The sequence below is a fragment of the Nannospalax galili genome, unplaced genomic scaffold, assembly GCF_000622305.1.
Source record: "Nannospalax galili isolate Female #2095 unplaced genomic scaffold, S.galili_v1.0 scaffold945, whole genome shotgun sequence".
Taxonomy (NCBI): domain Eukaryota; kingdom Metazoa; phylum Chordata; class Mammalia; order Rodentia; family Spalacidae; genus Nannospalax; species Nannospalax galili.
Genome location: NW_008352650.1, coordinates 661,523 through 688,194, shown reverse-complemented (window position 1 = coordinate 688,194; position 26,672 = coordinate 661,523). Strand labels below are relative to the sequence as shown.

At 52.6% G+C, this 26,672-nt stretch overlaps 1 protein-coding gene across 1 annotated transcript in view; it reads left to right on the top strand.

Annotated features, from left to right (window-relative positions):
- Positions 1–16,110: 16,110 nt before the first annotated feature.
- Positions 16,111–26,672, top strand: part of Timp2 (TIMP metallopeptidase inhibitor 2) — a 51,104-nt gene continuing 40,542 nt past the window's right edge. The window contains exon 1 of the mRNA XM_008849656.3: positions 16,111–16,532. Within this exon, the coding sequence (XP_008847878.1) occupies positions 16,403–16,532 (130 nt within the window). The 5' untranslated portion in view covers positions 16,111–16,402. The remainder of the gene's footprint in view (positions 16,533–26,672) is intronic.

Below are 26,672 nucleotides of genomic sequence, written 5' to 3'. Positions count from 1 at the left end.
AAAGAATGACAGGAGACCTATGAGATCATTTGCTGGGAGAAAGGGTCATGGGTATTACATCAGAGAAGACCAGTAAGGAGCTTGGGGCTTGGCAGCAATGCTCCTGAGCTGTCCTGTACAGACAAGCTGTCCAGTGAGACATCTGTCCTGTGACACTGGGGTGTGGCTCTGCCTTGGGCCCCCTTCTGGGGCTTGCTGGTCTCCAGAATTCTCCCTGATGTTCATGAGTCTCTGGAGAATGTTGCATCTTGCTTGAGATGTACAGTCTTCACAAAAGCCCTCAGTGGATGCCTTAATATGGTGAAGTCCCACGAAACATCAGGACTGTGCCCTCCTTGACCCCATCAAATACTTGGTGACCAAAGGGAGCCAGAGAGTGAAAAGACTCTATTGTTTCCTAAAGCCTGTGCAGATGTAAACGGAGGCGGAGTGGTTACCCACAGAGCTTGCCAACCTGCCCACCGGGTACCTACACTTGTGTCAGCTAGCTACTGGCCTGGTATCTTCTCCTACAGAGCTGCAGGACCAGGATGTGGATGGACGGGACAGTCTAGGCAGCATGAACAGAACAGCCCAGCCCCTGCGTTGGCTTTGTGGGATCCCTACCTTCTTCATGGGTCTCCTTTCCACCTAGACAGCGGGGAGGGGAGCTCTAGCCTGCTAGCCCTCAGGGGCCATGGGAAGACCCCTGGCACTCCACAGAGCAAGGTATCATCTGACAGGCGTTGCTGAAGCTGGGCTTCTGTTATCCCATCTGAACAAGCCTCATTCACCCTGCAGGAAACACCAAACAAAGGTAGGAGGCAAACAGATGGTTCACAGGGACATTTAGGACGGTGTGACCATCCGAGGGACACTGATGCCATGATTCCATCTCCTCAGACCCTGAAAGAGCCCACAGAACACCCTGGAAGGGCAAAGGGACTCCAACATGTCAGTGTGGGATCTGTTGTGCTGAATGGGGCCAGAGGACAGAGCTTTGTGCTGTTTGCTCAATTTCATATAAATCTAAATTTCCCTAAAAATTAGTCTACTCAATAGAACAAGAACAATTTAAAATGTAATTTGATCTAGCACTTAGGAGGCTGAGGCAGGAGGATCCAGATTTCAAGGCCAAGGCTGGAGAGATGGCTCAGAGGTTAAGAGCACTGGCTGCTCTTGCAGAGGACCTGGGTTCGTTTCCGAGCACGCACATGGCAGCTAACGACCGTTCTGAACTCCAACACCCTCTTCTGGCTTTCACGGGCATTGTATGACATGGATGCACTCACAAAACACTCATAAATGCAAAATAAAAGATAAAATTTAGGGCCAGGCGTGGTGGCGCACGCCTTTAATCCCAGCACTTGGGAGGCAGAGGCAGGCAGATCTCTGTGAGTTTGAGGCCAGCCTGGTCTACATAGTGAGTTCCAAGATGGCTGGGGCTACATGGTGAGACCCTTCCTCAAAAACCAAAACAAAACAAAATATATATCAAAATAGAGCCGGGCTTGATTGTACCTCTGTAATGATAAATCCCAGGTGGCACACACCTTTAGTCCTAGCACTTGGGAGGCAGAGGCAGGTAAATCTCTGTGAGTTTGAGGCCAGCCCAGTGTGCATAGTGAGTTCCGGGCTATCTGAGGCTACAGGCTAGCCTGTGGTACATGAGATCCTGTCCCAACAATTAGTTAATTAATTAATTGATTAATTAAAAATGTGACCTGAGCATCTAATGAAGCCGTTACCCTCAGGAAAACGTCTTCTTTTTGGTCATCTCTCCTTCTCTCCTTGCATTATACCCACTGTGGTTACCTACAGCCCCCACTTCCTGCCCTAGTTTCCCCCCAAATCATCTCCCTTCACAACCTAGAGCGATGACTCCTGCCTTTCTCCCTCTGTCCTCCAGACAGCTTTGGACTTTCCTCCTGTTTGCCGCCTTCTAGCAAAGCCCTGCCTTTCCCTGGCCAAGCATGAGAAGCTGGGGGTTTGGGTTGTTGGTTTGTTTGGAGGTAGGACTAGGCTACCTTTGAACTACCCACATAGCCAAGGATGGCTGTGCTGGATGCTGTAGTGTCAACTTGACACACCTGGGTAGAGGGAGCCTCAGTGGGAATTGCCTCCATTGGACTGGCCTGTGGCCATGTCTATGGGGTATTTTCTTGATTTTTGAGGGAGGGATGATTGATGGATGTGGGAGGGCCCAGCCCACTGTGGGTGCTGCCACCCTGGGGGAGGTGGGCCTGTACTATATAAGAAAGCAGGTTGAGTACAGGCCAGGGGAGCAAGCCAGTAAGCAGAGTTCCTCCATGGCCTGTGCTCCAGTTCCTGCCTCTAGGTTCCTGCCTTGAGTTCCTACCTTGGGCTCCCTGACGAATTGTGACCCAGGAGATGTAAGCTGAATAAACCCTTTCCTCCCCAAGTTGGTACTGGTCAGTGTTTTCTCATAGCAATGGAGAGACAAACTACAACGATGATGATGTACTCCTGATCTTCCTGCCGCCACCTCCCAAGTCCTGGGATCATAGGGGTGAGACACAACGTCACCTGAGAAGCTGTTTTTACCTGCCTTTGATGCCTCCCTTTCCAATGATGAATCACTGTCAAAGAATGGGCCATAAAGCCCATAGCCACAGTTCTGAGGGCTGGGCTGGGTGTGATCCATCATTAAGGCTCCTGTGTTTTCCTGTCTCAAAGGGAGTGATGGTGATGGTGGTGACACCCTGGGAGGCAAGCGTTCTGTCTTTCCTGCACCAGGGATGCACTGGGTTCCTGGAACTAGTTTAGCAATGAGGACAAGAGCTGAATGCAGATGTCCAGGCCTGACCCTGTAAAGGACAGGACTGAGCACAGGTGACGCTTGTGACTGAAGGTGGCTTCCCTGGGAGTTGCTGGGGTGAACTTTGCCTTGTCTTACAGCTTCTCAGCAGAGGCCTCTGCCCATCAGCGACTCCTGCCCACCAGTGCTCGGCTCCCTGCCCTGTCTTGAGCAAGCTAACTGTTAGCTCTTCCATGGGTCAACGTCTGGCTTCTTGCCTCTGGCTTTCAAGCTTAACCCAAACTTCAAGGCCCTGATTCACATTTCCTCCTTCTTTGTCTCAAACTTGCTACTTAGCTAAGGATGACCTTGAACTTCTGATCCTCCTGCCTCCACCTCTGAGTGCTGGGATCACAAATGTGCTCCACCATGCCCGTTTGTGCAGTGCTAGAGATGGAATCCAGGACTTTGTGCATGTTAGGCAAGCGTTCTATCAACTGTGATGTATCACATCCCTCTTCTTTTTAATAGTGGTATTGAAATATAATTCACATATGCATAGTTCACCCATTTAAAGTATATGACTCCCTGGTTTTACCCTACTAACACTTCTTAGGTTGTTGTTTTCTACTTTTATCAATCTTATAAAATTAAATTTATTTTATGTGTATGAGTGTTTTGCCTGCATGTGTGTATGTATACAACATGTGCATGCATTGTCTGTGGAGGCCAGAAGAGGGCAACAGATCCTCTGGAACTGGAGTTACAAGCAGTTAGCTGCCATGTGGGTGCTGAGAACTGAACCCCGGTTTTCTGCAAGAGCAGCTAGTGCTCTTAACCACTGAGCCATCTCTCCAGCCCTGATTTTGTGATTTTTAAAATAGTCTTACAAAGTAGTGAACTGCAAGTCAATATGAGAATACTTTTTATCATTTCAGAAGAAACCAGGAGGGGGGAATATGATCAAAATATATTGTATGAAGTTCTCAAAGAATCAATAAAAATACTTTAAAAAGAAGAAGTCATGTACTCTTTCAGGCCCAACCCCTTCTGTCCTCATCCTGTTCACCCCCAGCTATTAATAACCATTAATCTCCTTTCTGTCTCAAGGGCTATCCCCATTCTGACCCTCACAGGATCACACGGTGTGTGCTGTGTGTGTGGATTCTATTGCTGGATGTACTGGTTAGTCTTTGCCAACTTCACACAAGCTAGAGATACCTAGGAAGAGGGAAGGTTAACTGAGGAATTTCCTCCATCGGATTGGTCTGTGGCTGTATCTGTGAGGCATGTTCTTAATTTGCTAATTGATGCAGGAGGGCTCAGCCCACTGTGGGCAGTGCCATCCATGGGTAGATGGGTCTGAGCTCTATAAGAAGGGTTGCTGAGCAAGCCAGAGGGAGCAAGCCAGTACACAGTGCTCCTCCATGGTCTGGGCTTCAGTTCCTGCCTTGGGTTCCCTCAGTGATGGACTGTGAGCTATAAGCCAAATAAACCCTTTCTTCCCCAGGTTGGTTCTGGTCAGTATTTTATCACAGCAACAGAAAGCAAACTAAGAACTAGGCTTCACGCTCTTTCCTGTGTGTGGTGCTGGGGATGGAACTTAGTGCCTTGCACATGCTAGGCAAGTGCTCTGGCACTGAGCTACACCCCCAGCCCTTGTTTATTCTGAGACAAGGTCTTGCTATGTATGCCAAACTGGCCTCACACTCGTGATCCTCCTGCCTCAGCTTCCCGAGTACTGGGATTGCAGGTGTGCACCCTCGCCCCCGGCTTGGCATAGTATCCTTGAGGTTTGTTCATGGAGCGTACATCTGCACTTTGAGTAATGTTCTCTTGCATGGATAGACTTAACCATTCGCCATTTGCCAGACCTTTTAGTTCAGGAAGTTCATGGCTACGATGACTCCCCCATTCATGCCTCAGCCTTTACGAGCACCTGATCTGCACAGTGACCTCCCGCTTCCTCGGGCAAACACCTACACTCAGGGCAGCAGATGTCTTTTGTAAAGACCTGCTCTGTGCCAGGCTCCTGGGAGGAGTACACTGAACTCTCTCACCACCCCGAGGAGAGTGGAAGGCTTCTGCTTCATGGAGGAGGAAGGTCAAGTCCAGAGAGGAAGAGGTCAAGGTCAAGGGGGTCTCGAGACCTGATCGGTTCTGTAGCAGAGTCCTGCTGTGTTTCTCCCTCTGCCTACTAGGTTCCCCCTCCGTGCTCTAGACTCTTGGAGAAAACTAAGTCTCTCTTCTCTCCCCACCTAACTCACCCCTGGGGTGTTGTTTGGTTCTCAGCTCACAAAGAACGTGAAAAAAGTGTTTTCTCTGGCAGCCTTGGAGAGCAGCAGCCTGGGACGTGCCTTTTCGGCAGCCTGGAGCTGCTGCTGGCCAGACCCAGATTCTGAACAGCTTCTGTCCCCTCCCCACTACAGCTGCAGAGATCATAGGCCTGGGCAGAGAGACTGGATGGAACCTTCTGGGGACAGACCCCTCCCAAGCTTTAGGCGCATGGCCATCAGGCCAGGAGATACAGCATGCTCTCCAGGGCCAGCCTTTGGGAAGTTCTTTCGCTGCTGAAAGAGTCCAAGAGTTCTGGGGTCTCTCAGGGTGCCATGGGTCCAACTGTCCTTCCCACTCTTCGATCTCCTGAGGGGGCACTGCTGTCCCTGCAGAGTGGTGTCCATTCCCACTCCCACCGGAGCAGGCCTGTCCCTCAGACCTCAGGGCTTTCCAATCCAGCTGGATGTACTGGTCACAGCCACGGAGCCAGGCATGGGAGGTCGACTGGCCCCTCAGATCCTTGGCTACATTTGGGTGCAGAACAGGCCCTGGAGAGGGAAGAACTAGGAGGGAGAATTTAAAGGAGCGCTGGTGGACCTGGGGTGGGGACAGTGGTACAGGGTCATGGTAGTGCAGGGTCACGGATGTACAGGGAAGGCAGTGGGGGGAGGAGCCATGCTGGGTAATGGGAAGAGCCATGACTGGCAGTTGGGTAAGAGGAAGTGCTGCATAGTGGGCAGAGCACCTACACGCAGACATATACACATAAACATAAATAAAAATTAAATTTAAAAAAACAAACATGATGTAGCTGGGCGTGGTGGCACATACCTTTAATCCCAGCACTCAGGAGACAGAGACAGGCCCATCTCTATGAGTTTGAGGCCAGCCTGGTCTGCATAGTGAGTTCCAGGCCAGCTGGGGCTACAGGGAGATCCTGTCTCAAAAAGACCAAAAACAAAACCAAACCAAACCGTGACGTCTGCTGCAAAAGAAGCGCCTTGTTTGGGTGGACGGACGAGAGCAAACTGGCTGACTGGAGGTTGGAGTGATGGTCTTAGAAGTGGGGACTTGGAGCCTCCATTGTTCACCGGGGAGCGCTACGCTGCTGTTCTCAGGACAGGTTTGACTGTTTCCCATTGCAGTTTGGACAGGTAGCTGGCGACATCCCCCAGGGAGCCATCCGCCATGGTCACTCAGGTGACAACACCCTCCCTCCCACCCTCGCTGTTGACTCCCAGGTCTGGCAAGAATCTTCAGCTCTGAAGAATGAATGTGCCTCTCCTTGGTAACATGTGTTTCCAATCTTTCTGTTCAGCAGTGAGTCACCATCAGCAGCTGCTGCCGGCTCCCTCCACTCACCTCGGACCCTGCTGACGGAGGCTCTGCCCAGCAGGCCTCCCCTCCTCGCAGCCAGCCTGGCTCCTGGGCCCTGGTCTTCCACCTCCCACCTCCGGTGCTCAGGCTCTTCCATCTCAAGGGCACCCAGCCTGCTGTCTGGAGAACTCTGACTCTAACCCCAGGCTTCATCAGAATCATCATTTCCTTCCAGACAGCCGCCCCATTCCCTCACTGGGGCCCCTCGCAGGCCCTCGGCACCCATCACCACATGGCACTACTCATGCTCTGTGTGTGTGTGTGTGTGTGTTTCGTGAGTGCATGCAGAGGTCAGAGGTGAACATTGGGATATCTTCCTCAGTCACTCTTCATCTTATTTTTGGAGACAGAATTGTTCCCTGAACCTACTGATTCAGTTAGACGAAACTGGCCAATAAGCTCCTGGGTTGCACCTGGTCCTGGGATTAGAGGCACACACCACCATGCTCTGATTTTACATGGGTGCTGGAGATCCAAACTCAGGTCCCCATGCTTGGCAGGCAAGCACTTTACCCACTGAGCCATCTCCCAGCCCCTGTTCTGTATTTCCTACGAAGGGTGGTTTATGCTGCAGGGGGGTGGGGGTGGGGTCCCAATCATAGTCCTGGATCCTGCACAGCCCTAGCACATCGCTGGTGTCTCCCAAATACTTGTTGACTGAATGAATAAAGAACCCATGAATAACCTTTAAAAGTATTCATTCAGTAGGGTAGATGGGCCTGAAAATAAGTTACCTGTGAGATAAACCGCAAGGAGTCTAAAATAGGATGGGGTGGTGGGCCACTGAACACTGTGTTTCTCTACCTTTTGCCAGGGCCACTCCAGAAGGGCACCTCCCTGGGTCTAGGGACAGTCTGCTGTATGTTTGGCTGGCTGGGATGATGTGGGGAAGAATTTGAGGCCAGTTCAGGCTTCATGGGGAAGGGCATGGAATGACCTAGAGGCTGAGTTCCAGACACTCCCTACCTCCCTACCGTATCAGGTGCCAAAGGGAACCCAGAGAACCCTCCCACCTTTACAGGGAACCTAGCTGGGGTCCCATGCTCGGAGACACAGTTCTCCCAGACCTCCAGGACTTCCCTGTGAGCATCCTCTATGACACAGCTCAGGAGAGGCTGAGGGGGAGCTGTGGATGCAGGACACGAGTAGTGACTAGCTGTCACCTTTGTTCCTGGGCCAGAGGACACCAGGACAGTTCCAGATATCAGTCAGGACAAATGGTCACTGGGCCCACTTCTGCTTAGGAAACTCCAGGTATCAACAGACAAGCCACTGTCCTGGACTTGAGTGGTCCCTGGTAGCTGAGGAAGAGTTGTACAGGCCAAGGAAAAGCCAAAGAGCCAGGCCCCAAACTCCAGACTGCAGCAGAAGTGTCAGTAAAGACATCGCAATGCCTTATTTTCCAAGAAGCCCTGTTCTCCACATCCTCCTGTCTCTTTGTTAGGATGAGAGCCACCCCAAGCCTCTCCTTCCACCTTCAGACAGAGGCTAGCTTTGAATCCAGAGGTGACAGAGCACAGTGCTCCTGCCCACTGGCCTTGGGGTGATATCACAGGGAGCTGAAGCATCCCCAGAGAAGTGAGAAAGAAAGGAGGGAGGGGAGACCAGGCCAAGAGCACAGAAAAGAAAACAGGACCAGGAGACAGGAGGGGTGGGTTCTCCTACAGACCTAATCACAGCCTTGCAATATGATTTACTGCAGCACTCAGCGCTGGCCAGCAGCCCACCACAGAGCCCAGCCTCCCTTCTGTTTGGATCAGGCGATGACATCATGGCCAAGCGCTGTCACTCCCCAATTCCAAAAGAAGCAGAGGATGGTGGCGGGAAACCAGAGCCTCTTGAGCCTCGTGGGCCAGTCCTGAGAACATGAAACCACCAGCCCCAAGCAACCCCTGCTGAGCTGGACAGCAAGCTCCTTGTCTGGCCCCTCCCTCCCTCAGCTGAGGCTACTTCCTAGAGAAAGACAGGGCAGAGGGGCATTAGGTTCTCATTGCAGAAGCACATGACCATATGCCCAGGGCCAAGAGGAAATAGCCTGGGCGTCCACTCCCAACTTCTGCATTCTGAATGCGTCACAGAACTGGTCTTAGAGGCTCCTCCAGAGCCCAGTGGAGGTGGTGCGAGGGAAGTCCAGATGAGGGGAGAGGGAGGGAAGCCAGAGACTTTTGGGAACCCAAAGCTACAGGAGCCTGCTGCTATGAGCCCCTCTCTCCTTGTAGGACAACTGCCCTACTTGGCTGCCATTGTAGGAGGAAGCTGGGGAGCAGAGAGAAGGAGCCTGGCCCTGTGGGGTCCCTGTGAAGTCTGCCCAGGGCTGTCACTGTCACGCCAGCCTTCCTCCATCAAGGACACTGGCCCGGACGGCATAGCTCAGATGTGGCAATCCTCTGGGATCAGGCAGCAGAGGGCTTCCTGTTCCCACTCAGGACGCCCTCCCTCCCTCCCTCCTGTCCTCTCTTTATGTCCTCTCCCTGTAACAACATGGGCAACACAGGGCTGCTACTGGGGGTGCTGAGGACATGCCCCCACACAAGGCTGTACAGGAGCTGACATCCTGCAGGTTGGCTAATGTGGATATGGACCACTTGCTCATGAGCTCATGAGATTCCTGCCTGGGGAGGACAAGAAGGCTGGAGGGAGAGACAGCAGGATTGTGGGAGAGTCCAAGTCCTCCCTTTAAAGATCCCCTACGTGGGATGACATAAAATATGGTGATGGGCATGGCAGAGTATGGAGCAAAATCACCTAAAAGTGGCCATCTGATGGGCTGGACCAAGGGCTTCTCATTGAGATGCAGAAAAGTTCTGGGAGGGGGGTCATGGGAGGTGAAGAGGCTGTTCACCCTCACCAGGATATAGATTTCCATGTTCCCAGAGCAGGACAGAAAGTTCTCTGCTCCTGATACCCAGGATACCTTGGTATAAATCCATCCAGATTAGAGATAATTTCTCACAAATGAAATGTTAGGCACATTTTTTTTTTTTTGGTCTTTTTGAGACAGGGTCTCCCTGTAGCCCCAGCTGGTCTGGAACTCGCTATGCAGACCAGGCTGGCCTTGAACTCACAGAGATGGGCCTGTCTCTGCCTCCCGAGTGCTGGGATCAAAGGCGTGTGCCACCACGCCCGGCTAGACACACTATCTGGTCTGGCTCTATAAATTAACTACTGTATTCCCTGCTTTCCCTCTGTCCCTGACTAATGTGGACATTTCAGAGTGGAGCTCCCACTAGGACTTCTACGTTCCTGCCTTACTTCTGAGTGGAGTGTCGTTTGCTCCACAAAACAGAAACCTGTAGGTCATGTCTCTGTCCCTTGCTTTACCCAGGGCCCAATGTTTTTAGCCACTTATTTTAATTGATTAATCAACTTATTTATTGTGCGTGCCAGCGTAGCATTTGTGTGGGGGTCCGAGCACAACTTTTGGGACTCAGTTCTCACCTTCCACCTCGCTGAGGCTGGATCTGCCTTGCTTAGGCTGCTCGCTGTATTATATACCCTAATCTAGCTGGCCTGTGAGTTTACACCTGATTCTCATGTTTCTGCCTCCCTTCTTGCCGTAGGAGTGCTAGGGTTAAAGAGGCCCACCACCACATCCAGCTTTTGATGGTCAGTTCTGTGGGCTCTGTGTGGCTTGTGTGGCAAGCCTTTTACCTACTGAGCCATCTCCCAGCTCCTAACAGCTCTTGATGTTAGTAACTCTCTACTGGGCCTGTTTTGCAAGGGCTGGAGACATTTTTGGTTGTCATGACCTGGAGAGTGTTGCTGACTTGCAGAGGGTCGAGGCCAGAGAGGCTGTTTAATATTTTACAGCACCCAGGACAGCCCTCCACAGAGTGACCTGGCTCTGCATCAAGTATACTAAGATTTAGAAGACTGTCCCCAAAGGAAGAGCCTGAATAATGAAATGAAATTCCCTTGGAAATGCCCTTTAGCGTGTCCATGTTGAATACGAAGGTGCTCGTGGGGCTGTGGGCTGTGTGGCAGGGCTGCATCCTGGCTGAGGCCCAGGCAATGTTGAATCACTATTTAATTATCCTTGGAATGTCCCGAGTAAACAACCCCACCAGAGGACACTGGAGACAGACCCCACATGCCTGTCGTGGCCAAGACTCTGATGCCATGTTGGATGGGGAGGCGCATCATGGTGCTGATGGGAGTCGTCCGTTACACCACTGAAGACTCCTTCTAGGGGAACCAGACTCATGGATACATGCCCTCTTCTCCTACAGCCTCAGGCTCCCAGCTCCCCACAGTCCTGCCTGAGACCCAACCCCCAACAACTTCCAGAACTTTCTGTTGTTGGCTCAGGGTCTACTTCCTTGGCTTGTGGGGCCAGTTTCTATGCCTGTGACTGAGATGAGCGTCTGGCTCTCCAGGAACCTGCCGGAAAGAGTGGGGGGCTTCCGCTCCGCTCAAGCTGTCACTAGGGAGAGAATGCCACATGCTGGGGGAGATGAGCTGGTCCAGATGGGGCTGGAGGGGAGATCTGAGATGCAGAGCTTCTGCTAGGCAGACTTGCTCTGAACAGCAGAGTGCCTGTCCCACTCAGACACCCTGACTCTGTTCACCTGGGAGGAACAGAAGGGAGGCACCCTGGCCTGGAGAGTGTTTACCGGGTCCACCCAGGGTGTGCTTCCTGGATATGCTCAGACATGGGAGGATGGATGAGCAGACAGCTCTGCCTGCCTCCACATGCCAGACTCTGGACTAGGAGTCCCTTGTAGGACTGGGGTACAAGGCAAGTATGATAAACCCGAAAGTGTGATCCGCCGGCCTGAAAGTCCCCTCCACCAGACCTCCTACTTGTTGGCCTGGCCACTTCCCATTTGTCTGCAGAGTGCCTGAGACACTGTCTAGCAGGCCCCAAGCAGGCCCGGAGATGCAGCCTCTGGCTTCTCTGTTCGCCCACTCACCGTCATCAAGAGGAAGGGCAGAGAGATAGGGATAATAGCTGATTTGATAGTGTTTGCCTGGCATTTATGACACTCCCAGCATCACATAAACCTTGGGTATGGTGGCAGACACCTGAATCCCAGCACTCAGGAGAGAATCAGAAGTTCAAGGTCATCCTAAAGTACATATCAAGTTTGAGGCCAGCCTGGGATGTCAGAGAACAAAGATTCTAGCTCCCCTACCCATCCCTGAGAAAAATGGAGACGTAGACTGTTTAGGGGTGATGGTGATGGCAGGGAGTGGCCATACCCAGTCCCCTTTCATTGCTCCAGGGCTCGCCCCATCCTGGAGCATCCTGACCCCATCCTCCCTTAGGGTTGGGGTAAGGGTAGAGTGGCCGTTCTTTCCCCAAGCTAGGGCTGCACCGTGGAGCTCCCCAACCTTGGAGCATGAGAAAGCTGGGGGTCAGATGCAAAGCCCCAATCCCATCTCCAGACAGCTCCTGGTCTTTGAAGGCTTGGCCTCCTAGGTAGGAATGGAAGGGTTCTAATTGTAGGGGAGGAGAGAGGATGGACAGGGTCTGAGGCTGGGCCTGCAGCCAGGACCCCATAGCACCAGGCGGCAGGATGAGGGCTGAAGGCTGGAGATGAGCTGGAATGCGAGCCTGGACATCAGTTGCTGCTCCTCTTCCTAGGCTTCTGTTTCTCAACTTGACACACCTGGGAAGGGGGAACCTCAATTGTGGGATTTCCTCTATCAGACTGGCCTACAGGCAGGTCTATGAGACATTTTCTTGATGGTTGAGTGATGTTAGGGGGTCCAGCACACTGCAAGCAGTGCCATCTCCGGGCAGGTGGTTCTGGGTTGTATAAGAAAACAGACTAGGGGGCTGGAGAGATGGCTCAGTGATTAAGAGCACTGGCTGCTTTTGTAGAGGACCCGGGTTTGGTTCCCAGCATCCAGACCTCCAGACATTAGAGCCCTCTGACCTAGCTACTATCCTCCTTCCTCCTTCTCCTTGGGCACATCACTGATCTCCACTAAGGCCAGCATGGTCCAGCCTCAGGGCCTGGGGGACTTCCTACCCGATGTCCTCAGACCTGTAGACAGCAGAGTCTTGCTCTCAGTGTGATACCCAGGCATATTTGTTGATAGAGAAGGAAGAGGCTAGACCCAGAGAGAGGGGAGGGTTTTTCACCCAGAATCCTGCCTGGGGAAATGTGGAGATGAGGTGCTTTCTAGCACTAGAATTGAAATCAATAATTTTTTTTTGGAAGACCCACATCTCTCTAAGAAAGTCAGTATCAGGCTGGGGGTGTAGCTCAGTTGGTAGAACACTTGCCTAGCATGCACAAGGCCCTTGGTTCAACTCCCAGCACAACTAAAATAAAAATTAAAAATGGAACTAGTGAGATGGCTCAGCAGATAAAAGCACTTGCCACCCAAGACTGTTGATCTCAGTTTGATCCCTAGAACCCATGTAAAGGTGGGAGAAAACTGACTCCACAAAGTTGCTCTCTGACCTCCACACACATGCTGTAGTACATGCATGATGCACATACACACACACAATAATAATAAGTAAAGGCTTGTTTTATTCTTAAGATTTATTTTATTTATTTTTGGTCTTTTTTGAGACAGGGTCTCCCTGTAGCCCCAGCTGGCCTGGAACTGACTATGTAGATCAGGCTGGCCTTGAACTCACAGCGATTCACCTGCCTCTGCCTTTATTTTTAATTATGTGTATATATGTGTCTGTGCACATGAGTTCAGGTGCCTGCAGAGGCTAGAAGAGGAAGTCAGATCTCCTGGAACTGGAGTTATAGGTATTAGGTATGAGCCAGCCAATGTGGGTGCTGGGAACTGAACCCGGGTCCTTCTGGAAAGATAGCAAGTGATCTTTTAAGTGCTGAGCCATCTCTCCAGCACCAATAAATAAAATTTAAAAGACAGGGAGCAATGGTTCAGGGGAATGGAACCTTCAATGCAGGTGAGAAGATGCAGGTGGGAGGAGCCAGGCTCTGGGGGGACGCCACCCAGCTGCAGCCCAGCTGTGTGTGTGTGTGTGTGTGTGTGTGTGTTTGTGTGTGTGTGTGTGTTTCAGGTGTCGATCCTCAGGAGTCATCTACTTGTTTTTTAAATGATGTGTATGTATGTCTGTGTAAGTGAATGCCACCTGTATACAGGTGCCAGAGGAGCTCAGAAGAGGGTGTCAGTTCCCCTAAGCCGGAGTTACAGGTGGTTGTATGTTGTCTGATGTGGGTGCTAGGAACTAAACTCGGGTCCTCTAGACAAGCAGCAAGTACTCTTAACTGCTGAGCCACCTCTCTAGCCCCATCTACCTTGTATTTATTGGTTTATTTATTTATTTAATTTTTTTTGTCTCTTTGAGACAGGGTCTCTCTGTATCCCCAGCTGTCCTGGAACTCACTATGTAGACCAGGCTGGCCTTGAACTCACAGAGATCCGCCTGTCTCTGCCTCCCGAGTGCTGTGATTAAAGGTGTGCCCCACCACGCCCGGCCTATTTATCTAACATGTATGAGTGTTTTGCATGTATATATGGACACTACATGCATGCACGGTACCCACAGAAGCCAGAAGACCACATTGGATCCCCTAGTAGTTGTAGTTACAGTTACAGATGGTTGTGAGCTCCCTTGTAGGGGTTGGGAACCAGATCCAAGAGCAGTCAGTGCTCTTTAGCTGCCGAGCCATCTCTCCAGCCTTATTTTTTTGAGACAGGGTCTCTCACTGGAAACTGAGACTGATTAGGCTAGGCTGGCTGGCCAAGGCAACTCAGGAATTCACCTGTCTCTGCCTAAACCAACCAGCTAGGGAGACAGAAACTGAGGGAGATGGCAGCGTGTAATTGCAGCTGGGCTGTAACCCAGTGTTTGGGGGGCTGAGGAAGGAAGTCTGACATGGGTTTTGAGGCCAGTTTGAGCTACATAAGAATTCCCAGTGCTGGATTAAAAAGCACATGCCACCATGCTAGGTTTATTTATGTGGGTTCTGGGGATTGAACTCAGGTCCTCATGCTTACAGAACAAGCACTTTACAGACTGAACCATCTCCCCAGTCCCTCAACTCTTCTTTTAAAAAAGTCAGTTTAACCCGGGCGTGGTGGCACACGCTACCTGTAGTCCCAGCACTTGGGAGGCAGAGGCAGGCGGATCTCTGTGAGTTCAAGGCCAGCCTGGTCTACATAGTGAGTTCCAGGACAGCTGGGGCTACAGGGAGACCGTGCTTAAAAAAGACAAAAAAAAAAAAGAAAAAAAAAAAAGTCAGCCTCAGACATCAGTTTATGGACATCAGAACTCTATTTTAGGTTAGAAAAAGCCAAAAAATGACTTTGGATTTGTCAAGGTGCTAAAAATAACTGTCCTGTCTAACTGTCGTCTGCCCTGTCTGTCTGGAGGCATGCAGAAACAGGAACAACTTTTCCACTCTTTCTGTTTTCCAACATTTCCTGTCTCAGATCCGAATTACACATTATAGCGGGAAGTTAGTCTTTCTTCTTCTATTTTTGATTATGTGTATGTATGCACTATGAATGCAGATTCCTGTAGAGCTGAGAAGACTGGATCCCCTGGAGCTGGAGTTACAGGTGGTTGTGAGCTGCCCAATGTGGTTCTGGGAACCGAATTCTGGTTCTGTAAGAGCAGCAAGTACTCTTAACTGCTGAACTATTTCTCCAGGCTGTCTGTCTGTCTGTCTGCCTGCCCGCCTCCCCCCGTTTGTGGAGGCAGAGAGATAGGGTCTCCTTATGTATTCCAGGTTGGCCTGGAATTCTTATGTAGCTCAAGCTGGCCTCAAAACCCATGTCAGAATTCCTTCCTCAGCACCCCCGCCCCCAAGCACTGGGTTACAGCCCAGCTGCAGTTACACGCTGCCATCTCCCTCAGTTTCTGTCTCCCTAGCTGGTTGGCCAACGTCAGGGGGCAAGAGTGATGTCCCCTGTGCAGGACCCATTTGCTGACCAGCAGTCAGGGACACAGTCACCCAATACCACACCTCACTGTCCCATCACCTTAGTCCCCTCCTTAGTCTTTCTGAGACTGCAGAATTGCTTTGGCAAAAGCCCTTCCAAGCCATCATCTGTGGGCAAAGGAGGGGCACTCTGAACAAGCCTGGCACTCTAGCACCTACTGGTTCCTGGACCCTCTCCTCCTCTTTTGCTGTTTTAAAACATGGAACATCCTCTGTTGTCCAGGGTAACCACACTCCAGCTCCCTCTAACAACTAGCCAAGGGCACTTAAAATTCTAAGACCTCCACTAGGAAGAGGATTTCCAGTGTTTCAACCAGGGCATTTAGCAGAGGAGGAGAGGACATGGGGTGCGTCACCAGCTCCAGAGGGCCCACCGCCCACCATAAGCTGAGTTGGTGCATGGAATCTACTCTTGGGGCAAGAGATCAAGCAGTGCAGACCTCAGAGCTGGGGGGTGGGGGGATAGGTGGTGGTGGGTGGTGTGTGCGTGCGTGGGCGCACGCGCATGTGTATGGGTGTGTGAGTATGCTGATGCCCTCCAGGGACTGGGCCTGAGCTCCCCCCGAGAGTCAGGCCATTCGGGGGACAGGGGGCCCTACGTGGGTGCGGCCCCAGAAGGGAGCCAGGTACGCTGCGCGCGTGCTCCCGTCCCCGTCGCCGTGCCAGGTGGTGCGGGAAGCCCGCAGCCGTGCCAAGCTGGGCACAACAAAAGCCCGGGTTCTGGGGAGGGCTGGGGAGGCGCGGGCTGCGCGGGAGGAGGGCTGCTGGGAGCGCCCGGCCTGCACTGGCCGCCAGCCACCGGGAGGAGGAGCAGCCGATCCTCGGAGCGCAATAAAACGGCGGCTGGGCCCGAGCCCGCAGCAAACACATCCATAGAAGGCAGTGGAGTCGCCGAGCCGGGCTGTGCTCGCCGGCCCGCCCGTCCGCTCCCCAGCTTCTTTCTTCTTCACCCGGTGCACTGCCCCGCGCCCTCCCCCTCGCCGCCCCGGAGACAAAGAACCCGGAAAGTTTGCGCGGGTGAGCGGGGCAGGTGAGGAGGGGCGTGCCCGGTCCCCCCCACCTCAAGCCCGCGCCACTGCAGCCGGACGCAGGCGGCGGCCCAGCCTCGCCGAGTCCCCAGCGCGCCATGGGCGCCGCGGCCCGCAGCCTGCGGCTGGCGCTCGGCCTCCTGCTGCTGGCGACGCTGCTGCGCCCGGCCGACGCCTGCAGCTGCTCCCCTGTGCACCCGCAACAGGCGTTTTGCAATGCGGACGTAGGTAAGCGCGCGCCCCTCCCCGCCCGGCGCCCACCGCCCCGCGCCGCTGCAGTCGTGCGAGCGGGCGCCCCAAGCTTACTTTCTGTCCCCCCTCCCGTCTTCTCCCTTTCTTTCCTCCTCTGCGCCGAGATGCTTGGCGACCTCAAAATTCCACCGAAATTCCGCAGCAGCTCCCGGCCCCCAGAAAAGGGAGCCAGGGAACGCTCGGGTGTTGGCAGGCGGCCGCCCCGGGATGCCAGCGCTGGGGGCGGGGAGTTGGGGGGGCGGACACGCTGGGGTGCAGTGGCTGAAGGACTGGGAGCCCAGGGAAGAAACTTCCACAGGTGAGGTGGGGGCTGGGTGGAGAAGGGCTTCTGCGCAACCATTTGGAAGCTTTCGTATTAAGCAGGGCGGGCTAGGAAACCCCTCTCACCACCCCCTGCCCAGGTCCCAAATGAGAGGGATGGGGAGAAAGGTTGGTAGAGTCGACCTCGTTCCTGTATGCCCAGCTTGGGAGTCCCCACAAATATGGTCAGGCAGGGTCCAGGAATTTGAGCATTTGCTGCTGGTGACTTTTTTTTTTCCAGAATGTGCGTGTGTGTATGTGCGCACACACACACACACACAAAATCACACACAAAACCGAGACCTGGTGACCAATAAGCAGGGTGGGGTGGGGGGGTGACAGGGGATTGTGGTCTGCTTAGATTGCCCAGCAAATATGTTACTCTCAGAACTCCTTGACCCAAAAGGTGGGCACTAGCTTGTCATATAGAAAGGTCCTAGCTACGTGGTCCCAAAAAAGCTGGCAGACATGGGAGGGTTCATTTGGAGCTGACCCTTGAAGGCTTCTCCAGCACCTATGGTGGAACAAGTTCAGAAGCCCACCTTCGCTGTGAGCTTTGCTATGTTTCAGCAAGCTGGGTATCCTGTGTCCCATGTGGCATCCCTCTCCCACTCAGACTGAAGCCTGGGTTCCTGTTGACCCAGGCGTTAGAGATGCTGTCCTGATGCCTCACTCTGGTTAGCCCTTTGGAAGGTTCTCAGCTGCTCCTATCTGCGGTCATGTGGCTCAGCCCACCTGGGCATTGGGTGTGGCCAGTGTGTCCAGCCTCATTTCCAAATACAGTATGATTTGGGGGAAATGAGATCTTTTATCCAGTTTGGCTTCTGTGGTCAGCAAAATTTGGGGATGGGAACTGGCCCCTTCCAGTGAAAGGGCTGTGAATGACCTTTCTTGGAAGTGTCCTCTGAGAGTACAGGCCTACTGGGACCCCTTTGTGGGGAGGCGAGTTGTAGGGGCCCCAGAAGGAAAGCACCATGGGGACTGGGGTCTGGTTCACAGGGAAGGCGTTGGCCTGGAATGCCTGTACGGGCAGGCAGCTGTTCAAGTTGAGGGATGCCTGGGCAGCCACGTCTATCCTTGCCCAGTATGGTAAGCTGAGGCAGCACCAAGCTAGGAGCTGGTCTGGTCTGGTCTGGTCTGAATCAAGTCTAGCAGAGGTCCAGTGGCTCTCTGAGATGCCTTGAGGCTCCTCCCTGCCTTGCCTACTGCTCTCCTCTGCCTAGATTTCCCAGCATTAGTGTCCAAAGCATCTCATCCAAATCACCATGAAGCCAAGACTTTTAACCCATCCTGGCACAGAGGCCCAGTCCCACACCAGAGCTGCACCGTAAAGCCCACTGCGTTTGTCTTCTGTGGCTGCTGTGACAGATGACCACAACTGGGTGCCCCCCCCAAAAAAAACAACTGTCTCACAGTCCAGGTGTCCAGAAGTCTAAAATTCAGATGTTGGCAGGGCTGACTCCTTTCTCAGGCTCTGAGAGAGGGTCTGGCCTATGTTTTGAGGGGCTGCTGGCACTCCTCAGCATTCTTGGGGTGTGGAAGCAGCCCTCCGGCTTTGGCCTGTGTCTTCACACAGCTGTCCCCAATTCCCCTCTTCACCAAAGGACGCCAGCCCTCGGATTCAGTGTCTGCTCTAATCCAGTATGATCTCATTTTGACTTGATTACATCAACAGAGACCCCATTTCCAAATAGGGTTATATTCACAGATTCTCGCTGACCGTGAATTTGGGGGAGGGGCACTGTTGAACCCAGTTCAGCCAGCCTATTTCATCTTATCCACAGTCACCGCTCCCAGCATTGATCAGCTTGGGATAAAAAGTAGCAGACATGCCAGGGTGGGTAGACAGCAGTGACTTGCCCCCAGGATTCTTTATCTCCTTGAAATGGTACAGATTTTGTGACTTGCTCGGTAGGGTGTCCTGGCCTGGCCTGGGTTCCTGGGTGATACAGTGTGGCCCAGATCTCACCTTCTGTAGTTTTAAAAGCATCTCAGAAAAATTTTGTACAACCATTAACTATGGTCCAGGGGCCTGGAAGGGTACACACTGGGGGTTAATAAAGGCTGGCTCTCTCGGTGACTGCAACTTTGCTAAATGGCTCAATGTCTACACCACGCAGCTAGTATGGGAGGCAGGCAGATTCCTTTCTGCCCATGGAAGGATTTCTGGGAAGGCTCTCTCTGGCAATGATAGGTCGGGAACTGTGGTTGGTGAAGAGAATTGTGACACTCAGGATGGAGTGGATAAGGGATAGCCTGGCCCACTCTGGGGAAACCCAGGTCCCTGTCCTTTGCAGGAACATCAGGACAAACAGGAAGCATTCATGCCCAATGCTGCTCAGACATGCTGCGATTCTTTCTAGACCTAATGGAATCCTTCACCAACTACCACAAGTGATAGGAATCTGGCCTGCCATTCAGGCATTACCGCATGTGGAACCTGGAGTTGACCAATCAGCTGAGCTACTTGGCAGACCCCAGCTACTTGGGCTGCTTTCTGGAGTCAAGAGTATGCAAGAAAAAAAAAAAAAAATCCCCCTCTGCCTGGGGAAGCCAGGCCTAAAGCCATGTTGTTCCGGCACTGTACTGGCTTCCTCCACCAGCACTCCTATCGGAGACTGCACTCTGAAAACCCTCAGAGGGTCTCCAGTCACAATTAGATGGGGATCCACAGTCAACAAAGTCACAAAGGACCAGGTGCTAGGTCCCAGGGTGAACAGGGTCAGGGCATCCTGACTTTCTGTGGGGCCTGGTGGGGACTTTGTGTGCAGACAGGTAGGAGTGGCCGCTCTGGAACGCATGCAGCAAGCGCTCAGTAATGGCTCTGTCTGACCCCTGGGAAAAGCAAGGCACCACCACGCCCTGTGAGCTTTGGGTGGATGGTGGTGGTCTGAAGAAACTGTTGGCAGCTAGCGGGTGCATGGTCCCTCTGGGTCCTCAGGCTCCTAAACCTACTTTTCGTATTGAACCTGTCTTTTTCAATGAACAATTCCAGAGTGGCTGGCTCTGCCCTACAGGGGATGTAAGGGAGAGATGGTGAGGGAGAGAGGAGGTAGGCACTATCCCTGCCCTTGGGGAGGGAAGATCAAACACCAGGGCAGGCACCATGGCGGTGAGCATAAAGGTGGGTGGTCAGGGTGAAGAGGCTCATGCAGACCCTCAGGCGTGACCAGGGAATTGTATAAAGGACGTCAGATTTGATGCAGTTTGTGCGAATGTTTCAGCTAAATGATAAACTTCTCAAATGATCAAAATCCAGAAGTAAGTGTGTAGCAATTTGAAGTGGACTTCCAAGTTACAAAGGTAAGGTTCCTTATGGTCATTGAAGGGGCAGTTGGGACACTGGGGCTCCTTGGATCAGGTACGGACAGTGACCTTGGGTGAATATCTTCCGCCAGGGGAGGAACCCGAGTTGCTGGCAGCTCATAGAGCTGCAGCCGTAGAGGGATGAGGTGCTGTAGAACAGGGAGGCATGGACCTCACCAGAAGTGAATTCTCCCCACACCATATGCTGAGCCCAGTGCCAGGCTGGGACCTGCTCAGGCCTCTGGAATCTGTATCTCCTGGTGCAGTGACCACTTCCTCATCCTGTGGTTTAGGAGCTGCAGATGGGCTGGTTTCCAGCCTCCCTCCACCTCACCCTCAGCTGGGCTCACTGATGTGGGTTGTACAATCCAGATCTGCTGGTCTGAGCACATGAACAGAGCTGCGGGTGACTCCTAGGCTCGTTAGGGAGGAGAGTTCAGCCACAAGATTTTGTTGGCTTTGGTGGTACCTAATGCCTGAGGCTGAGGTTGGGTGGACCTCTTGCATTGGAACATGCCTGAGAGATGTGTTTCAGGGCTCCAGAAATCTTAGAGAGCAGGAGGGAAACAGCGTGAGGAAGAAGAACGGTACACGAAGCAGGGGAAGGGGCAGACGGCCTAGCGTTAGTAGGCAAGGTCATGCCATGAGCTCTTCTCTCTGCCCGGAGCTTGGCTCAGGGCTTGTGCTGGTTGCAAACATAAGCCAGGGACCAAGCAGTCCGTGGCTGGAATGGCTTTCCTCCAGAGGGAATGGCAGAACTAAGAAATGGAAATAAGTGTAGAGAACACAGGCTGGGAAGGAATGCCCCAGGCACAGCTTCCACACAGCCTTGATGGTGTCAGGGTGGGCACCCTTGCTGGAGGGGCTAGACCAGTCAAGGCAAGAGAATTATGAGCACAAAAGTCTGCAAAAGAGGGCCCAGGTGCAGGTCTGGAACACGTGTCACCCTCTGGTCACGTGGTGTCTGCATCCCATCACAGGTACCCCCAGCAACCCACTGAGGATGCTCAGGCTGTAGAGTGGTGAATGGAACCACCAGGATGTTTGTGATCTACATAGTGAGTTCCAGGACAGCTGGGGCTGCAGGTTCCCTGTCTCAAAAAGACCACAAAGAGAGAGAGAGAGAGAGAGAGAGAGAGAGAGATGGATGCCCAGAACCTGGAGACCAGGTGTGGTCTCTGGAACTTTTAAGGCTGTCCAGGTGATTCTGATGGTGTTCTTCCCAATTCTGGCACAGAGTAAGGGTCTCTAAAGTGGGGTCCTCGAGACAAGTTTGGCAGCAGCAGACGCTTTGCATAGTGCATGGATGGGAATCTCATTCACATATGCCCTTTAATGACTGTCTAACTGCTGAGAGTGCTTGGCCAGAGTTTTGGTTTGGTCCCTGGGTCTGAAAAAGATCTGTGGAGGCTGTGAGCATCACAGGTGTGGGGAAGGGTCGCTAGCAGACCAGATGGCTTATTTGGTCAAGGGATAGGGAAAGAAAGACTTTCAGACCAAGGAATAGCCCAGAGCGGTTTGCAGGTTGGAGTTGGTGCCCCCAGTCCCACTCTCCTGCCCTCTAGAAGCCTAAGCTAGCTGGAATCCTTGCAGCCCACACCCTGGTGTTGCAGCCTGAGGAGGGTCTCTGTTGTTGCAAGGGCAGGAGTGGAAGGGAGTGGCTCAGGGTCTTTAAGAAAGCTTTGGAGTCTGTGGCAGGGCAGGCTGCAAAAGTGCTCTACTGTGCAAATTGAAGGGTATCCGTTACAAAGAGGGGCCACAGCCAGGTATGTGAACAGCTGGGCAGAGGTGGGCCTTGGGGGAGGTCCTGCATGCACGTTAGTTCGCATGCACGTTAGTCTCTGGGGTGGGCAGGAGCTGTGGCCATCACCAGATTCTTCCAGGGTTGGTCACTGCCATTTTCAAAGGCATCGCTCTGTGGCTTTCACGTGTTCTGCCTCTGAACATTTGCAGAGTCTCAGCTGAGCCGTGTTTCTGCCTTCTCAGACAGACTACGTCCATCGTTCTCCATCACTGTGGGGAGGGGCTGAGCCGAGTCCAAAGCCAAACTGGAGAGAGCGTGCCATCACAGGCCCTATGTCGTCCTGAAGATCTAGAAGTTTCTGTGGGTTATCCTCTACATGTGTGCGTGTCTTGGGAAAAGGAGCCCTTGGTCAGCTGCAGCTGTTGTGCCTTTCAAAGCTTATCAGAGCTGGACAACACTCCTGGGTGACAAGGGTGCATCTCAATCCAGTGTGTGGAGGGCCTGGTGTGTTTCTGTGGTTTAAGCCACCTGCTTCTCATGTGGTTTATTCTTCTTAACATGTACAATTGAACAATTGCATTTTGGTTGCTGACTATACACAAAGTACTGTGGCAGGTGCCACAGGGAATTTTTAAAAAATGAGTCAGCCCCGCACCTGTCTTCAGGGAAGTGAGGGCAGGAATGTGAAGCGTGGGTGATCTTGCACAAAGCATCCTGGCTGTGACAGGCGTTCCAGGAGGGATTATAATAGAGCCCTGGGCAATCCTGCTGTGTGGACTTTATCAAGTGAGATAACCCTGCAGGCCTGGGGGTCTGCAGCCGGGATGGAAGGACCTGAGATGGTTAGGGGAGTAGGGAGGAGTCTTGGTGAGGTTGAAGCTGAGAGGGCTGTGGTGGCAGGTGGGTGACATGGGGGAAGGGTCACTGACCGTGCGTGGAGCTGCAGGGCCTGGAGTCCTCTCTCAGCCTCCTGATGTCTGAACTGTTAGACAGTGGTGGGAGGGGAAGCAAGGCAGAGGATGGAGCCCCTTGGGGACAGTCTAGTGACTCGGGGGGCAGAGACAACACCTGTACCAGGGATGACTCCAGGGATGAAGGCAGCCTCGCGACTGAGCACCCACACTTTAGTGTGAACGGACTGATGTTCCCTAGCCTAGCTTGCAGGCCAGACAGGGCAGAGCTTTGTGAGTTCTGTTGGGCCATGGGCCTGGGTGAGGAAGTACCCAGTCAGCTCTTTAGCAGACAGTGGAAAATGTAGGGAGAAGGGGTTATGAAGAGAACAGGAAATGGAACATAGACAGGGAGGTGGAGCCAGCAAGGGTGGGGTACGGGCCTTGACACTGGAGTGCGGCCAGAGACTGGCTGTGCCCGGGTGCTGGCACGGCACACACGATGACCTTGGACAAAAGGATCGTCTCTCCACCCCATCTCTGAAATGGAGATAGTAACTCCCTCCCAGTCCTCCTAGGATTATGCATGAAGGAAGGACAGACTGAGGCCCACAGCTTAGGAGTACAGCCTGCCAGTGAAGGCAGCCAGGCCATTAGTTTTTCTATGCCCAAAGCTGTGCTGAACTTGTCTCCCGGTTCCTCTAAGTCTTCAGCCAACACTGAGACAGGGCAGGGACATAGGTATCACAGCTTGGGGAGCAAGAAGAGACCTGACATTTGTCTGGTACCTCCAGAGGGAAGGCAGGCAGCAGACGACAGTGGCAGACATAACGGAGGCAACCGTATGGCAGCTGTTGGGAAATGCACCTTCCTGTTATACCCTGACTTTCCCCTGGTCCCCCTGCTGTTCACCTACTTCATTCTCCTCGACAGCCCCATTTGCATATGATAAAACCTTGAGGCTCAGGGCTGGCAAGATGGAGGATGAGTTAAGGTACTTTCTGCACAAGCCTGGTGGCCCCAGAACCCAAGGTGGAAGGAGAGAAGCAACTCCACAGAGTTGTCCTCTGACCCCTGTATACGTGCCCACATGCAATCATACATTCAGTAATAAAAGTTACACACACACACACACAGAGGCTAATTAAGGAAGGGGATCAGGGTCTTGGGTAGAAAACAACTGAGTAGGAAGGTTTTTAAACAAGGGGGGTGTTTCTAGGATGGTGCTGATAGGTGGTTACGTTGGTTTGGAAGGACTGGCCCCAATAGAGAGGGCTGGAGTTCCATGGATGACAAATGCTACCATGAAGGAGGAGGGGCGTACTGGGCGGCAGCCTCTACTGCAAGGGTTGCCCGAACGCCCATTGGCAGAGAGCTGGATAAGCTAAACAGTTCCTACTGTGACATCTTAAGATGCTGTGTGCAGTGATGCAGATTTGTGTCTGCGACCTGGAAACAGATCTCAGGCACATTGATTCTACAAGGTACGGCTTCTGTCGCGCTTGACCATTGTCCAGTGAACACAGAATTTCAGCATGTACATGCTCAGAAGTCCTTGTTAACAAGAGCATCAATCAGGCAGACACACAGATCAAGGACTTCCGAGCATGCACATTGAGTGCTACCACCCCAAAACCTGAGGGCCCCAACCCCATCATCACACAGACGAGAGGCCAGTCAGTCTACCCTCCTTGTTCTTGGAGGTGGCCACTGAATTGGTAAACACGTCGACAATTCCCTGGCTCATTTTTTTAAGTGGGTTGTGTGTGTGTGTGCGTGCACACGTGTGCCGCTGTGCTTGTATGGTGTGGCAGTCCAAGAGTGTTCTTTCCTTCCGCTGTGGGTTCTGGGGCTGCAACTCAGGTCATCAAGCTTGCACAACAAATGCTTTTACTTGCTGGGCAACCTCGCTGTCCCCTGTGGCTTTTCTTCACATTCTTTTACTATCTCAGTTACACAAAGTGTGCACACATGCACTTAAATGCATGTAGAGAAAAAGCCTAGATGTCTATCAAAATTATAGGCTATGAGTAAGATCAAGTGTGATTTTTTTTTAATTTCTTTTTGCTTAAGCACATTTTCCTAAATTTTCTGTGATTGGCATGCACTGGCTGTATGATTATTCTAACATTAAAAAGGCAGTTGAGGGGCAGGGATGTGGGTTCCAGCCCCAGCACTCCCACACTCCAAAAGTCATTTGGGATGGGATTGGAAAGAGAAAGGATGCTATAGGATGGACAGGGGGTAAAGGGCCGATTTGAGGAACTCCCCAACCCTGACTTTCCCTGGGTCTTGGAGTCATAGACACAGGTATCTTATTTTGCCTCGAAGCAATTATATTTATCTGCCTCTGACAGGGGCTGTGCTAACTGGCATTATTCCTTATTAAAGTGTGGTCTGCCTACCATACAGAGCACCCTGTTAAAGTGTGTGATTCAGTGGTTTTTAGTGGATTCCTAGAGTCGTCCAGGATGACTCTGGTTCCTGGCACTGTGTGCACAAGTGGGTTACCTACAGTTTCCACAGCAGGCTCTGGTTGGGCCTTTTTCCAGTCCTTCCCCATGTGCAGGGCCTGTTGTCATCACCTTGGTGTGAGTCAGCCCCACAGAAGGCAGCCAGCCTCCTGATCTTCTCCTCGCCTCTTTTCAGGGTTGACAAAACTGTACCCTGGAAAACAGGTGGAGATCACCTGTTATAAGTCAGGTTTTACTGAGACTCAGCTTTGCCCACCGATAGCATCATTCATGGCTGTGTTGTGGGGGCTGTGCATGTGTGTGCAACCATGGGGGCTGAATGGGTATGGCAGATACAGCTTCACAGCTCAAGTCGTCACCGGTCTGGTCTTTACAAGAGAATTCTTTCTGACCCTGGCCCCAGTGGCACAGTTTGCGGTGGTAGCTCCCTCCTGGTTACCTGGTCTGTAGTTTCTGGAAACAAGCCAGGATGACTTAAGAAGGATTGCCTCTGGGGCCATTCTCCAAGCTGACCCTGAAGAGAGCCCCCCAACCCATCCTGGCTTCCTGGGGGAGGGGTGGGAGGACTTCATGGAAAAAGCCTGCTTCTCCATGGCAGATTGTCCCATAGGTGCAGAACCCCAGAGGTCTAGTCAGTATGTCCTGACAGTCAGCATGTGACCTGAGACTTTGTCCCTTTCTTGTGGCCACAGTAGCCTTTGCCAGTGTTCTGGGTCAGGACACTGGTCAGCTGCTTCTTAGCCAAGGAAACAATCTTGAGAGAAGACTTGGGCTTCAGAGCCACGCTGGGCTGGCTGAGTATACTCTGTGCCTCCCGGCCCTCAGTTTCCTCTTCTGTCGCAACAGGCCAGTGTGTGTCCTGGGGCTCGCTGTGGGGTGGTAGAGAAAGAGCTGGTGAATGAATAAGCTCCCGTTCTGGAAGGGAAGGATAAGATGCTCTGGGGGGTTCCAGAGTATCAGTCTCACTGACTTCTTCCAGAAGTCTGACACCTTGGTAAACCTGTGGCTTCAGTCTAGGGTAGGCAGGAGAGGGCACCTCCCCCCATGCTATGGACGGAAGCACACTGTGTCCCTTGCTGCTTCTCCCAGGACACTGGAGCCCAGACTGGCTTCTCTGTTCCACACTCAGGGATAGGAAGGTCTATGGCTTGTCCAAGGTCACCAGATGAGTGACAGTGCCAGGAATCCGCAGAGACCCAGTCTGGCAGCTTGGAATGCCTGTGTGGTATTCTGTGGGGTAGGAGGCAGAGTGTCCTTGTGGAGGCTTGGTGACAAGGATGTTGTGTCTCAACATACGCCTTCTGGAGGCACCCAACGGGAGAGCTGGCAGGAGCAATCGGGGCTGTAAAAATAAGCCTAGGAATTCTGTGAGAATGAGAGAAGGCTGCCAGTAAGCATTGGC